The 16927-nt window shown below is 47.0% G+C and overlaps 1 protein-coding gene across 1 annotated transcript; it reads right to left on the bottom strand.

The window, feature by feature from the left end:
* Positions 1 to 6854: 6854 nt before the first annotated feature.
* LOC139241368 (arf-GAP with GTPase, ANK repeat and PH domain-containing protein 3-like) lies at positions 6855 to 16857 on the bottom strand. Its single transcript, XM_070869971.1, has 2 exons — positions 16570 to 16857; positions 6855 to 7834 (listed from the first exon to the last, which is right to left on the bottom strand). The coding sequence occupies exons 1-2, from the start codon at positions 16855 to 16857 to the stop codon at positions 7619 to 7621; spliced, it is 504 nt and encodes a 167-aa protein (XP_070726072.1). The 3' UTR covers positions 6855 to 7618.
* Between the last annotated feature and the right edge of the window lie 70 nt (positions 16858 to 16927).

Below are 16927 nucleotides of genomic sequence, written 5' to 3'. Positions count from 1 at the left end.
CACTGACAATACTCCAGGACAGGCCCCTCCCCCACTGGGAGGATAATCAGGGTAGCAAAACGCTTTAAAATAAAACTTTGATTTCTGGGTCTGCCAGTTCACAGGAAGCGATATAACCCGAGTGAGCCAGCAGCCGACACAATGGAGGTACACAAAGGGTTGGGCCTGTCTTATAACCTCCCACATGACCATTCCTTGGTGCCCAAGCTGCCAGGCCACAGGCCGAAGCACCTCCTGCTCAATCTTTTCCACAGCCCAGTGCCCAGCCCATGTAACCTCGCTCTGCCAAGTGAAGCCCTGATGTCCTGTGACTGTCCGGACACTGTCGGGATAGCTGGACCTCGACAGCAATCACACCTTTCACTCTGCTGCCAATGGATTGCTGGGGAAGTGGGGGGGGCTTCGCAGAACTGATGCGGATTCGGTGCCACGTGCTCGAGACTGTGGGGGGGGGTGCGGGGGCTGAAGTGGCTCCACTCCCCACAGCCAAGGAGAAGGGAGAGATTGTCTTCCTATGTTCTGGGCCCCAGATTCAAGCGCAAGTGGGAGGAGAGAGTCCCCCTGTCAGGAGACCACAGTGCCGGCCGGTACTGGAGCACAAACACAGCAAGAGAACGGCTGAAACAAGCAGGGGGCTTCAGTCCACTGGCTGCAGAGAGGCCGGGGGGTGATCGGCACAGTTACACTATTATCCACATCTCACACCCAACATTACACAGTGTATAACTCTCACACACCCAACATTACACAGTGTATAACTCTCTCACACCCAACATTACACAGTGTATAACTCTCACACACCCAACATTACACAGTGTATAACTCTCACACCCAACATTACACAGTGTATAACTCTCACACACCCAACATTACACAGTGTATAACTCTCACACCCAACATTACACAGTGTATAACTCTCACACCCAACATTACACAGTGTATAACTCTCACACACCCAACATTACAGTGTATAACTCTCACACACCCAACATTACACAGTGTATAACTCTCACCCAACATTACAGAGTGTATAACTCTCACACACCCAACATTACACAGTGTATAACTCTCACCCAACATTACACAGTGTATAACTCTCTCACACCCAACATTACACAGTGTATAACTCTCACCCAACATTACAGAGTGTATAACTCTCACACACCCAACATTACACAGTGTATAACTCTCACACCCAACATTACACAGTGTATAACTCTCACACACCCAACATTACAGAGTGTATAACTCTCACACCCAACATTACACAGTGTATAACTCTCACACACCCAACATTACACAGTGTATAACTCTCTCACACCCAACATTACACAGTGTATAACTCTCACACCCAACATTACACAGTGTATAACTCTCACACACCCAACATTACACAGTGTATAACTCTCACACCCAACATTACACAGTGTATAACTCTCACACACCCAACATTACACAGTGTATAACTCTCTCACACCCAACATTACACAGTGTATAACTCTCACACACCCAACATTACACAGTGTATAACTCTCACACCCAACATTACACAGTGTATAACTCTCACACCCAACATTACACAGTGTATAACTCTCACACACCCAACATTACACAGTGTATAACTCTCACACACCCAACATTACACAGTGTATAACTCTCACACACCCAACATTACACAGTGTATAACTCTCACACACCCAACATTACACAGTGTATAACTCTCACACCCAACATTACACAGTGTATAACTCTCACACACCCAACATTACACAGTGTATAACTCTCACACACCCAACATTACACAGTGTATAACTCTCACACACCCAACATTACACAGTGTATAACTCTCACACCCAACATTACACAGTGTATAACTCACACCCAACATTACACAGTGTATAACTCTCACACACCCAACATTACACAGTGTATAACTCTCACACACCCAACATTACACAGTGTATAACTCTCACACCCAACATTGCACAGTGTATAACTCTCACACCCAACATTACACAGTGTATAACTCTCACACACCCAACATTACACAGTGTATAACTCTCACACACCCAACATTACACAGTGTATAACTCTCACACCCAACATTACACAGTGTATAACTCTCACACACCCAACATTACACAGTGTATAACTCTCACACCCAACATTACACAGTGTATAACTCTCACACACCCAACATTACACAGTGTATAACTCTCACACCCAACATTACACAGTGTATAACTCTCTCACCCAACATTACACAGTGTATAACTCTCACACCCAACATTACACAGTGTATAACTCTCACACACCCAACATTACACAGTGTATAACTCTCACACCCAACATTACACAGTGTATAACTCTCACACCCAACATTACACAGTGTATAACTCTCACACACCCAACATTACACAGTGTATAACTCTCACACCCAACATTACACAGTGTATAACTCTCACACCCAACATTACACAGTGTATAACTCTCACACACCCAACATTACACAGTGTATAACTCTCTCACACCCAACATTACACAGTGTATAACTCTCACACCCCCAACATTACACAGTGTATAACTCTCACACACCCAACATTACACAGTGTATAACTCTCACACCCAACATTACACAGTGTATAATTCACACACCCAACATTACACAGTGTATAACTCTCACACACCCAACATTACACAATGTATAACTCTCACACCCAACATTACACAGTGTATAAATCTCACACACCCAACATTACACAGTGTATAACTCTCACACCCAACATTACACAGTGTATAACTCTCACACACCCAACATTACACAGTGTATAACTCTCACACCCAACATTACACAGTGTATAACTCACACACCCAACATTACACAGTGTATAACTCTCTCACCCAACATTACACAGTGTATAACTCTCTCACCCAACATTACACAGTGTATAACTCTCACACCCAACATTACACAGTGTATAACTCACACACCCAACATTACACAGTGTATAACTCTCTCACACCCAACATTACACAGTGTATAACTCTCACACCCAACATTACACAGTGTATAACTCTCACATCCAACATGACACAGTGTATAACTCTCACACCCAACATTACACAGTGTATAACTCTCACACACCCAACATTACACAGTGTATAACTCTCACACACCCAACATTACACAGTGTATAACTCTCACACACCCAACATTACAGTGTATAATTCTCACACACCCAACATTACACAGTGTATAACTCTCACACACCCAACATTACACAGTGTATAACTCTCACACACGCAACATTACACAGTGTATAACTCTCACACCCAACATTACACAGTGTATAACTCTCACACCCAACATTACACAGTGTATAACTCTCACACCCAACATTACACAGTGTATAACTCTCACACCCAACATTACACAGTGTATAACTCACACACCCAACATTACACAGTGTATAACTCTCACACCCAACATTACACAGTGTATAACTCACACACCCAACATTACACAGTGTATAACTCTCACACACCCAACATTACACAGTGTATAACTCTCACACCCAACATTACACAGTGTATAACTCTCACACCCAACATTACACAGTGTATAACTCTCACACCCAACATTACACAGTGTATAACTCTCACACCCAACATTACACAGTGTATAACTCTCACACCCAACATTACACAGTGTATAACTCTCACACCCAACATTACACAGTGTATAACTCTCACACCCAACATTACACAGTGTATAACTCACACACCCAACATTACACAGTGTATAACTCTCACACCCAACATTACACAGTGTATAACTCTCACACACCCAACATTACACAGTGTATAACTCTCACACACCCAACATTACACAGTGTATAACTCTCACACCCAACATTACACAGTGTATAACTCTCACACCCAACATTACACAGTGTATAACTCTCACACCCAACATTACACAGTGTATAACTCTCACACACCCAACATTACACAGTGTATAACTCACACACCCAACATTACACAGTGTATAACTCTCACACCCAACATTACACAGTGTATAACTCACACACCCAACATTACAGTGTATAACTCTCACACCCAACATTACACAGTGTATAACTCACACACCCAACATTACACAGTGTATAACTCTCACACCCAACATTACACAGTGTATAACTCTCACACCCAACATTACACAGTGTATAACTCTCACACCCAACATTACACAGTGTATAACTCTCACACCCAACATTACACAGTGTATAACTCTCACACCCAACATTACACAGTGTATAACTCTCACACCCAACATTACACAGTGTATAACTCTCACACCCAACATTACACAGTGTATAACTCTCACACACCCAACATTACACAGTGTATAACTCTCACACCCAACATTACACAGTGTATAACTCTCACACCCAACATTACACAGTGTATAACTCTCACACACCTAACATTACACAGTGTATAACTCACACACCCAACATTACACAGTGTATAACTCTCACACCCAACATTACACAGTGTATAACTCTCACACCCAACATTACACAGTGTATAACTCTCACACCCAACATTACACAGTGTATAACTCTCACACCCAACATTACACAGTGTATAACTCTCACACCCAACATTACACAGTGTATAACTCACACACCCAACATTACACAGTGTATAACTCTCACACCCAACATTACACAGTGTATAACTCTCACACCCAACATTGCACAGTGTATAACTCACACACCCAACATTACACAGTGTATAACTCTCACACACCCAACATTACACAGTGTATAACTCTCACACCCAACATTACACAGTGTATAACTCTCACACCCAACATTACACAGTGTATAACTCTCACACCCAACATTACACAGTGTATAACTCTCACACACCCAACATTACACAGTGTATAACTCTCACACCCAACATTATACAGTGTATAACTCTCACACCCAACATTACACAGTGTATAACTCTCACACCCAACATTACACAGTGTATAACTCTCACACCCAACATTACACAGTGTATAACTCTCACACCCAACATTACAGTGTATAACTCTCACACCCAACATTACACAGTGTATAACTCACACACCCAACATTACACAGTGTATAACTCTCACACACCCAACATTACACAGTGTATAACTCTCACAACCAACATTACACAGTGTATAACTCTCACACCCAACATTACACAGTGTATAACTCTCACACCCAACATTACACAGTGTATAACTCTCACACCCAACATTACACAGTGTATAACTCTCACACCCAACATTACACAGTGTATAACTCACACACCCAACATTACACAGTGTATAACTCTCACACCCAACATTACACAGTGTATAACTCTCACACACCCAACATTACACAGTGTATAACTCTCACACCCAACATTACACAGTATATAACTCTCACACCCAACATTACACAGTGTATAACTCTCACACCCAACATTACACAGTGTATAACTCTCACACACCCAACATTACACAGTGTATAACTCTCACACACCCAACATTACACAGTGTATAACTCTCACACCCAACATTACACAGTGTATAACTCACACACCCAACATTACACAGTGTATAACTCTCACACCCAACATTACATAGTGTATAACTCACACACCCAACATTACACAGTGTATAACTCTCACACCCAACATTACACAGTGTATAACTCTCACACCCAACATTACACAGTGTATAACTCTCACACCCAACATTACACAGTGTATAACTCTCACACCCAACATTACACAGTGTATAACTCTCACACCCAACATTACACAGTGTATAACTCTCACACACCCAACATTACACAGTGTATAACTCTCACACCCAACATTACACAGTGTATAACTCTCACACCCAACATTACACAGTGTATAACTCTCACACACCCAACATTACACAGTGTATAACTCTCACACCCAACATTACACAGTGTATAACTCTCACACCCAACATTACACAGTGTATAACTCTCACACCCAACATTACACAGTGTATAACTCTCACACCCAACATTACACAGTGTATAACTCTCACACCCAACATTACACAGTGTATAACTCTCACACCCAACATTACACAGTGTATAACTCTCACACCCAACATTACACAGTGTATAACTCTCACACACCCAACATTACACAGTGTATAACTCACACACCCAACATTACACAGTGTATAACTCTCACACCCAACATTACATAGTGTATAACTCTCACACCCAACATTACACAGTGTATAACTCTCACACCCAACATTACACAGTGTATAACTCTCACACCCAACATTACACAGTGTATAACTCACACACCCAACATTACACAGTGTATAACTCTCACACCCAACATTACACAGTGTATAACTCTCACACCCAACATTGCACAGTGTATAACTCACACACCCAACATTACACAGTGTATAACTCTCACACACCCAACATTACACAGTGTATAACTCTCACACCCAACATTACACAGTGTATAACTCTCACACCCAACATTACACAGTGTATAACTCTCACACCCAACATTACACAGTGTATAACTCTCACACACCCAACATTACACAGTGTATAACTCTCACACCCAACATTACACAGTGTATAACTCTCACACCCAACATTACACAGTGTATAACTCTCACACCCAACATTACACAGTGTATAACTCACACCCAACATTACAGTGTATAACTCTCACACCCAACATTACACAGTGTATAACTCACACACCCAACATTACACAGTGTATAACTCTCACACACCCAACATTACACAGTGTATAACTCTCACACCCAACATTACACAGTGTATAACTCTCACACCCAACATTACACAGTGTATAACTCTCTTCACACCCAACATTGCACAGTGTATAACTCTCACACACCCAACATTACACAGTGTATAACTCTCACACCCAGCGTAACCTCACACCGGTCCTGTATCACTGGGGTATAACCCACACTCTCACACCCAGTGTAACGTTACACCGGTCCTGTATCACTGGGGTATAACCCACACTCTCACACCCAGTGTAACCTCACACCGGTCCTGTATCACTGGGGTATAACCCACACTCTCACACCCAGTGTAACGTTACACCGGTCCTGTATCACTGGGGTATAACCCACTCTCTCTTGGCTGGTGCTCAATGTGTTGTGCCTGGTTTTACGAGTGAACTCTGTGCTGCTATTCAGAGTAGCTGCATTCCAGTGACATGATACTGCTTTTCTATGTACAGGTGACAGCGAGGTGCTGTGTCCCATTCCTGCAGTCCTTGCCCAGTCACAATCAAGTTGAGTGTCACTTCCACCCTGGGCTCCTGGAGTCCATCGGGTTTGCAGGTTTGGGGCTTCACTGCACCAGACCACATAATAAAAAAACCCAGACAATCTCGGACATTCGGTCAATGACAGAGCAGCGACGGTCAGAGAGGAGAAACGTCTGTCAGTCTGCTGTTTGATACAATGGTGGTGCCGGGAGGGGAGGGGAGATACACAGAGTACGGCTGGGACCAGTGCCCATCGAGTGTCGGTACGTCAGATGATGCTGGCACTTTGATTCAGCTCCGATTGTGAGTTGTTATTGACGTTGGTGTTCCTGCGGGACAGGTTCGGGGTCGGGATGGGGATGAAGTTGTCACTGGGGCAGCCATGCTGTGTCAGGATCTCGATACATTCCTGGCTCCCTGCTCGTCGGGCGTACGCCAACGGTGTCAGTCCCCGAGCATCTCGGCTCTTCACATCCACTCCGTACTGTAAAAGCAACACAAGGCAGCATCACTCACTGAACACGTGTACGCACTGAGGGGAGGGGGGGGAAGGATGGAGGCAGTACTGAGAAACCATCACTCATATTGTCAGGGAGGACCAACATGAGACAGGAGAGGGAGCAAAGGGCGGGGAACGAGGCACACAGAGGGAGGGACAGAGAGGGAGGGACAGAGAGAGAGGGGGACAGAGAGAGAGGGGGACAGAGAGAGAGGGGGACAGAGAGAGAGAGAGGGGGACAGAGAGAGAGGGGGACAGAGAGAGAGGGGGACAGAGAGGGAGGGACAGAGAGAGAGGGGGACAGAGAGAGAGGGGGACAGAGAGAGAGGGGGACAGAGAGGGAGGGGGACAGAGAGAGAGGGGGACAGAGAGGGAGGGGGACAGAGAGAGAGGGGGACAGAGAGAGAGAGAGGGGGACAGAGAGAGGGGGGGACAGAGAGAGAGGGGGACAGAGAGAGAGAGAGGGGGACAGAGAGAGAGGGGGACAGAGAGAGAGGGGGACAGAGAGGGAGGGACAGAGAGAGAGGGGGACAGAGAGAGAGGGGGACAGAGAGAGAGGGGGACAGAGAGGGAGGGACAGAGAGAGAGGGGGACAGAGAGAGGGGGGGACAGAGAGAGAGGGGGACAGAGAGAGGGGGGGACAGAGAGAGAGGGGGACAGAGAGAGAGGGGGACAGAGAGAGAGGGGGACAGAGAGAGAGGGGGACAGAGAGAGAGGGGGACAGAGAGAGAGGGGGACAGAGAGAGAGGGGGACAGAGAGAGAGGGGGACAGAGAGAGAGGGGGACAGAGAGAGAGGGGGACAGAGAGAGAGGAGGACAGAGAGAGAGGGGGACAGAGAGAGAGGGGGACAGAGAGAGGGAGGGACAGAGAGGGAGGGGGACAGAGAGAGAGGGGGACAGAGAGAGAGGGGGACAGAGAGAGAGGGGGACAGAGAGAGAGGGGGACAGAGAGAGAGGGGGACAGAGAGAGAGGGGGACAGAGAGAGAGGGGGACAGAGAGAGAGGGGGACAGAGAGAGGGGGACAGAGAGAGAGGGGGACAGAGAGAGAGGGGGACAGAGAGAGAGGGGGACAGAGAGAGAGGGGGACAGAGAGAGAGGGGGACAGAGAGAGGGAGGGACAGAGAGGGAGGGGGACAGAGAGAGGGAGAGAGAGAGGGGGACAGAGAGAGAGGGTGACAGAGAGAGAGGGTGACAGAGAGAGAGGGGGACAGAGAGAGAGGGGGACAGAGAGAGAGGGGGACAGAGAGAGGGAGGGACAGAGAGAGGGAGGGACAGAGAGAGAGGGGGACAGAGAGAGAGGGGGACAGAGAGAGAGGGGGACAGAGAGAGAGGGGGACAGAGAGAGGGGGGGACAGAGAGAGAGGGGGACAGAGAGAGAGGGGGACAGAGAGAGAGGGGGACAGAGAGAGAGGGGGACAGAGAGAGAGGGCGACAGAGAGAGGGGGACAGAGAGAAAGGGGGACAGAGAGAGAGAGAGGGGGACAGAGAGAGGGAGGGACAGAGAGAGAGAGGGGGACAAAGAGAGGGAGGGACAGAGAGAGGGGGGCAGAGAGAGAGGGAGACAGAGAGAGGGGGGGACAGAGAGAGGGGGGGACAGAGAGAGGGGGGGACAGAGAGAGAGGGGGACAGAGAGAGAGGGGGACAGAGAGAGGGGGGGACAGAGAGGGATTACACGGGATATACGGCACAGAAACAGGCCATTCGGCCCAACCAGTCCAGGCCGCCATTTATGCTCCACTCGAGCCTCCTCCCGTCTTTCCTCATCTAAATCTATCAGCATAACCCTCTATTCCCTTCTCCCCCATATACTTGTCCAGCATCCCCTTAAATGCATCGATACTATTCTCCTCAACCCCTCCCTGTGGCAGCGAGTTCCACATTCTCACCCCTCTCTAGGTAAAGAAGTTTCTCCTGAATGCCCCATTGGATTTCTGGGTGACTATCTTATATTGATGGCCTCCAGTTCTGCTCTTCCCCACAAGTGGAAACACTCTCTCTGTATCCACTCCATCAAAACCTTCCATCATTTTAAAGACCTCTATTAGGTCACTCTTTTTTCAAGAGAGAACAGACCCAGCTTGTTCATCCTGTCCTGATATGTGAAAGGGAAATCATGCTTGACAAATCTTCTGGAATTTTTTGAGGATGTTTCCAGTAGAGTGGATAAGGGAGAACCAGTTGATGTGGTATATTTGGACTTTCAGAAGGCGTTCGACAAGGTCCCATACAAGAGATTGATGTGCAAAGTTAGAGCACATGGGATTGGGGGTAGTGTACTGACATGGATTGAGAACTGGTTGTCAGACAGGAAGCAAAGAGTAGGAGTAAATGGGTACTTTTCAGAATGGCAGGCAGTGACTAGTGGGGTACCGCAAGGTTCTGTGCTGGGGCCCCAGCTGTTTACACTGTACATTAATGATTTAGATGAGGGGATTAAATGTAGTATCTCCAAATTTGCGGATGACACTAAGTTGGGTGGCAGTGTGAGCTGCGAGGAGGATGCTGTGAGGCTGCAGAGCGACTTGGATAGGTTAGGTGAGTGGGCAAATGCATGGCAGATGAAGTATAATGTGGATAAATGTGAGGTTATCCACTTTGGTGGTAAAAACAGAGAGACAGACTATTATCTGAATGGTGACAGATTAGGAAAAGGGGAGGTGCAAAGAGACCTGGGTGTCATGGTACATCAGTCATTGAAGGTTGGCATGCAGGTGCAGCAGGCGGTTAAGAAAGCAAATGGCATGTTGGCCTTCATAGCGAGGGGATTTGAGTACAGGGGCAGGGAGGTGTTGCTACAGTTGTACAGGGCATTGGTGAGGCCACACCTGGAGTATTGTGTACAGTTTTGGTCTCCTAACCTGAGGAAGGACATTCTTGCTATTGAGGGAGTGCAGCGAAGGTTCATCAGACTGATTCCCGGGATGGCGGGACTGACCTATCAAGAAAGACTGGATCAACTGGGCTTGTATTCACTGGAGTTCAGAAGAATGAGAGGGGACCTCATAGAAACGTTTAAAATTCTGACGGGGTTAGACAGGTTAGATGCAGGAAGAATGTTCCCAATGTTGGGGAAGTCCAGAACCAGAGGTCACAGTCTAAGGATAAGGGGTAAGCCATTTAGGACCGAGATGCGGAGGAACTTCTTCACCCAGAGAGTGGAGAACCTGTGGAATTCTCTACCACAGAAAGTTGTTGAGGCCAATTCACTAAATATATTCAAAAAGGAGTTAGATGAGGTCCTTACTACTAGGGGGATCAAGGGGTATGGCGAGAAAGCAGGAATGGGGTACTGAAGTTGAATGTTCAGCCATGAACTCATTGAATGGCGGTGCAGACTAGAAGGGCCGAATGGCCTACTCCTGCACCTATTTTCTATGTTTCTATGTACACCCTCGCATTTCTGATATCATCCTTGTAAATCTTCTCTGCACCCTCTCCAGTGCCTCTATATCCTTTTGATAATATGGTGACAATAACTGTACACAGTACTCTGTGTGGTCTAACCAAGGTCCGATACCGGTTTAGCATAACTTCCCTACTTTTCAATTCCATCCCTCTAGAAATAAACCCTAGTGCTTGGTTTGCTTTTTATAACCTTGCTAACCTGTGTCGCAACGTTTAGTGATTTGTGTATTTGTATCCGAGATCCCTTTGTTCCTCTACCCCACCCAGACTCCACCCTCCCAGTAATAAGTGACCTCCCTATTCTTCCTACCAAAATGTAATAGCTCACATTTATCTGTGTTGAACTTCATTTGCCAATTATAAACCCATTCTGTAAGTTTATTCATGTCCTCCTGGAATGTGTCGCAGTCCCCCTCAGTATTGACTCGCCTCAATTTGGTGTCATCCACAAATTGTGTTTTTGATTCCAAAGTCTAAATCGTTAATGTAAATTGTGAACAACAGTGGTCCTAGCACTGATCCTGGTGGAACTTCTGCCACTGCAAATAGCTGCCCTTTACCCCTACTCTCTGCTTTCTGTCCTGAAGCCAGCCAGCGATCCATTCTGCTACTTGTCTCTGACTCTGCATTCTCTGACCTTGTTCATCAGTCTATTATGGGGTACCTTATCGAAGGCCTTTTGAAAATCTAGGGAAATTAAATCTATTGCATTACTCCTGTCTATTCTCTCTCTGTTACCTCTTCAAAAAATTCCATGAGGTTGGTCAAGTAAGACGTTCCCTTTTGAAATCCACGCTGACTATTCATTATTATATTTTTGGTTTCTAGATGTTCACCTATTCTCTCTTTTAGCAGGGATTCCATTATTTTTCCTACCACCGATGTTAAGCTGACTGGTCTATAATTCCCTGGATATGTTCTATCCCTCTTCTTAAATATCGGTATTACATTAGCTATCCTCCAGTCCTCTGGCACTACACCTTTTTCTAGTGAATTATTAAATATGTGTAGTACTGCCTCTGCTATCTCTTCCCGAGATTATTTTAAAATGGGTGGATGCAATTCATCCAGACCAGGGGTTTTATCCTCTTTGAGTTTGATTAGTTTATTTAATATATCCCCTCTTTTTATTTTAAATGCACTTATCTCATTACTCATCTCATCATCCAATGTCCTGTCCATCTGTTCCGTCTCCCTGGTAAATACTGACGCAACATAACTATTTAATATTTCTGTCATCTCTCAATCGTTACCTGTGATAGTATCCTGTCTATCCAGTAATGGTCCTATTCCCACCCAATCTTCCCTTTTTATTGATGTGCCTGTAAGATATTTTACTATTTTGTTTTATGTTCCTTGATAATTTAATTTTATAGTTCCTCTTTGCCTTCCTAATTGTTTTTTTGACTTCTCTCCGAATCTTTTCGTATTCTCCCTTATCATGCACTCCTCTTACACCCCTTATATGCCTCCTTCCTTACACTCAATTGTTCCCTCATGGCTTTATTCATCCATGGAGTCTCATTAGTGTTTAGTTAGTTCTTTTCTTTTAGCGGAATATATTGTTCCGGCACTCTGTTGAACACCGCTTTAAATGCTTCCCATTTTTGTTTGCCAATATTATTTCCCATTTTATTTTTCCAAGTTCTGTTCTCAGCCCCTCAAAATCAGCTTTTCTCCAATCTATTACCAGGCTTTTCTTCATACTTATGTCCTTCTCAATTATCATCTTATAGTGTATATTATGGTCACTATTGCCTAGATGTTCCCCTACTTTTACTTCTCTTATCTGCTCTGGTTCATTCCCCATTACTCGATCCAATAGCGAATCCTCCCTTGTTGGGCTTTTTACATATTGTGTTAGAAAGGAGTCCTGTACACAGTGTAAGAACTCCATTCCCTTGTCCCCTTTATCGATCTCTTCTGTCCAATTAATATCGGGGTGGTTGAAATCCCCCATGATTATTATTCGATGTGTATTACTCATTTCCCGAATCTGTCTGTATGTTTCTTCCTTCACCTCCCTTCCACTATCAGGTGGTCTGTAGACTGCACCTACTGGTGTGATTGATCCTTTATTATCTTTTACCCCTATGGATTCTATTTTTGTCTAGCTGCGTCACTTTTTTCTACTGCCATTATGTTATCCCTAATAAGTCCGGCTACTCCACCTCCCCTTTTTCTCTCTCTGTATTTTCTAAATATGTTATATCCTGCAATGTTTAATTCCCAGTCCTGATTTTTCTGTAGCCATATCTCAGTAATCCCTATTATGTCTGGTTCCTCACAACACATGATTGCCTCCAGCTCCCTTGTTTTATTACGGACACGGCGTGCATTGCTGTACAAATAGATTAATTCATTTTTAATAGGATTTTCTCTGACTTTATGCTTAACCATCTTTTTAGACTTCTATTCTAGAACTCTATTTATTCCCTTGCCATCAATGTCCTCCCTTACTTTATTCTTTCCTAAGCTCACTTTTCCTGTGTTTATATTTGGGCTGATTATGTTTCTTGTAGATCCCTCCCCCCAACTTATTAGTTTAAAGCCTTTGTCATCTCCCTATTAGACCAACATTCCCAGCATCGAAGCACTGACCACAATCGACCAGCTCCATTGGGCGGGCCACATTGTTTGCGTCCAGACACGAGACTCCCAAAGCAAGCGCTCTACTCGGAACTCCTACACGGCAAACGAGCCCCAGGTGGGCAGAGGAAACGTTACAGGGACACCCTCAAAGCCTCCCTGATAAAGTGCAACATCCCCACCGACACCTGGGAGTCCCTGGCCCAAAGACCGCCCTAAGTGGAGGAAATGCATCCGGGAGGGCGCTGAGCACCTCGAGTCTCGTAGCCGAGAGCATGCAGAAACCAAGCGCAGGCAGCGGAAGGAGCGTGCGGCAAACCTGTCCCACCCTCCCCTTCCCTCAACCACTGTCTGTCCCACCTGTGACAGAGACTGTAATTCCCGTATTGGACTGTTCAGTCACCTGAGAACTCACTTTTAGAGTGGAAGCAAGTCTTCCTCGACTCCGAGGGACTGCCTATGATGATGATTTACCCTTTTCGCTGGGACATGGGTCCCATCCCGGTTCAGGTGGAGCCTGTCCCATCGGTACAGCTCCTTCCTGTCCCAGAACTGGTGGCAGGGTCCCATGAAAAGGGACCCCTCTTCCCCACACCAGCCCTTTAGCCACGTGTTAGTTCTCCTGATCTGTCTGCTCCTGTGCCAATTTGCACGTGGCTCGGGCAATAATCCAGAGATTATCCTCAAGGTCATGCTTTTTAATTTAGAGCATAACTCCTGATACTCTTTCAGCAGGACCTCCTCCCTGTTCCTACCTCTGTCGTTAGTTCCAACATGCACCACGACAACTGGATTTACCCCCCTCCCTTTCCAAGTTCCTCTCCAGCTGCCATGAGATATTCCTTACCCAAGGCAACACTCCCTTCGGATTCTCATTCTTGGCTGCAGAGGACGCTATCAAAAGTCACAGTGATTGTTCGAGTACAGATTATTCAACCGTACTGTAAATCTGACAAAGGGTCACAGACCTGAAACGCTAACTCGGTTTCTCTCGGCATGGAAGCTGCCTGACTTGCTGAGTGCTTCCAACATTGTCTGTGTGTGCAGTGTAAGTGTACACGGGGGGTACTGTGTGTGTGCAGTGTAAGTGTACACGGGGGGTGTGGGACTGTGTGTATGCAGTGTAAGTGTACACGGGGGGTGTGGGACTGTGTGTGTGCAGTGTAAGTGTACACGGGGTGTGGGAATGTCTGTGTGCAGTGTAAGTGTACACGGGGGGGTGTGGGACTGTGTGTGCAGTGTAAGTGTACCTGGGGTGTGGGACTGTGTGTGCAGTGTAAGTGTACACGGGGTGTGGGAATGTCTGTGTGCAGTGTAAGTGTACACGGGGGGGGGGGTGTGGGACTGTGTGTGTGCAGTGTAAGCGTAACGGGGTGTGGGAGTGTCTGTGTGCAGTGTAAGTGTACACGGGGGGGTGTGGGACTGTGTGTGCAGTGTAAGTGTACACAGGGGGGGTGTGGGACTGTGTGTGTGCAGTGTAAGTGTACACGGGGGGGTGTGGGACTGTGTGTGCAGTGTAAGTGTAACGGGGTGTGGGAGTGTCTGTGTGCAGTGTAAGTGTACACGGGGGAGTGTGGGAGTGTCTGTGTGCAGTGTAAGTGTACACGGGGGGGGTGTGGGAATGTCTGTGTGTAGTGTAAGTGTACACGGGGGGGGGGGGGGGTGGGAGTGTCTGTGTGCAGTGTAAGTGTACACGGGGGGGTGTGGGAATGTCTGTGTGCAGTGTAAGTGTAACGGGGTGTGGGACTGTGTGTGCAGTGTAAGTGTACACGGGGGGGTGTGGGACTGTGTGTGTGCAGTGTAAGTGTACATGGGGGGGTGTGGGACTGTGTGTGTGCAGTGTAAGTGTAACGGGGTGTGGGAGTGTCTGTGTGCAGTGTAAGTGTACACGGGGGGGTGTGGGACTGTGTGTGCAGTGTAAGTGTACACAGGGGGGGTGTGGGACTGTGTGTGTGCAGTGTAAGTGTACACGGGGGGGTGTGGGACTGTGTGTGCAGTGTAAGTGTACACGGGGGGGTGTGGGACTGTGTGTGCAGTGTAAGTGTAACGGGGTGTGGGAGTGTCTGTGTGCAGTGTAAGTGTACACGGGGGAGTGTGGGAGTGTCTGTGTGCAGTGTAAGTGTACACGGGGGGGGTGTGGGAATGTCTGTGTGTAGTGTAAGTGTACACGGGGGGGGGGGGTGGGAGTGTCTGTGTGCAGTGTAAGTGTACACGGGGGGGTGTGGGAATGTCTGTGTGCAGTGTAAGTGTAACGGGGTGTGGGACTGTGTGTGCAGTGTAAGTGTACACGGGGGGGTGTGGGACTGTGTGTGTGCAGTGTAAGTGTACATGGGGGGGTGTGGGACTGTGTGTGTGCAGTGTAAGTGTAACGGGGTGTGGGAGTGTCTGTGTGCAGTGTAAGTGTACACGGGGGGGTGTGGGACTGTGTGTGCAGTGTAAGTGTACACAGGGGGGGTGTGGGACTGTGTGTGTGCAGTGTAAGTGTACACGGGGGGGTGTGGGACTGTGTGTGTGCAGTGTAAGTGTACACGGGGGGGTGTGGGACTGTGTGTGCAGTGTAAGTGTAACGGGGTGTGGGAGTGTCTGTGTGCAGTGTAAGTGTACACGGAGTGCTGAGTATGCGTGGGAGATGTATTGCGGAGGCCGGGAGATGTGGGAGTGAGTGTGAACACACGCAGTCTGGGCGAGCCACTGCACGTGTACATTCACACGGTCTGTCTCTTACCCATATGAGGAGCTGAGTTATGACGACGTTAGCCATGGCACAGGACAGGTGCAGTGCCGTCCTTCCATCTCCATCCCCGTACGTCTCGTTCACCTCTTCCTTGGTGCCGTGGGCCAGGAGCAGGGCGACCAGCCTGAGATCGTCCTCCACCACAGCCCGGAGCAGCTGCTGCCCCAGGGGGATGTCGGACTGCGGGAGGGACGCCAGCAGAAGCTTCTGCTCATACTTGGCTCTGATCCAGCGCTCCTTCTCCTCTCTACAAGACCATCGAGAGACAACACAAGGCATCAGTCACCTTTCGTACATCAACCCAATCTCCCAACACACACCTCACCCACTTCTCACTCCAGAAACACAG

Source organism: Pristiophorus japonicus, unplaced genomic scaffold (genome assembly GCF_044704955.1).
Source record: "Pristiophorus japonicus isolate sPriJap1 unplaced genomic scaffold, sPriJap1.hap1 HAP1_SCAFFOLD_1055, whole genome shotgun sequence".
Lineage (NCBI taxonomy): Eukaryota > Metazoa > Chordata > Chondrichthyes > Pristiophoridae > Pristiophorus > Pristiophorus japonicus.
This window is presented reverse-complemented; position numbering and strand designations above follow the sequence as displayed.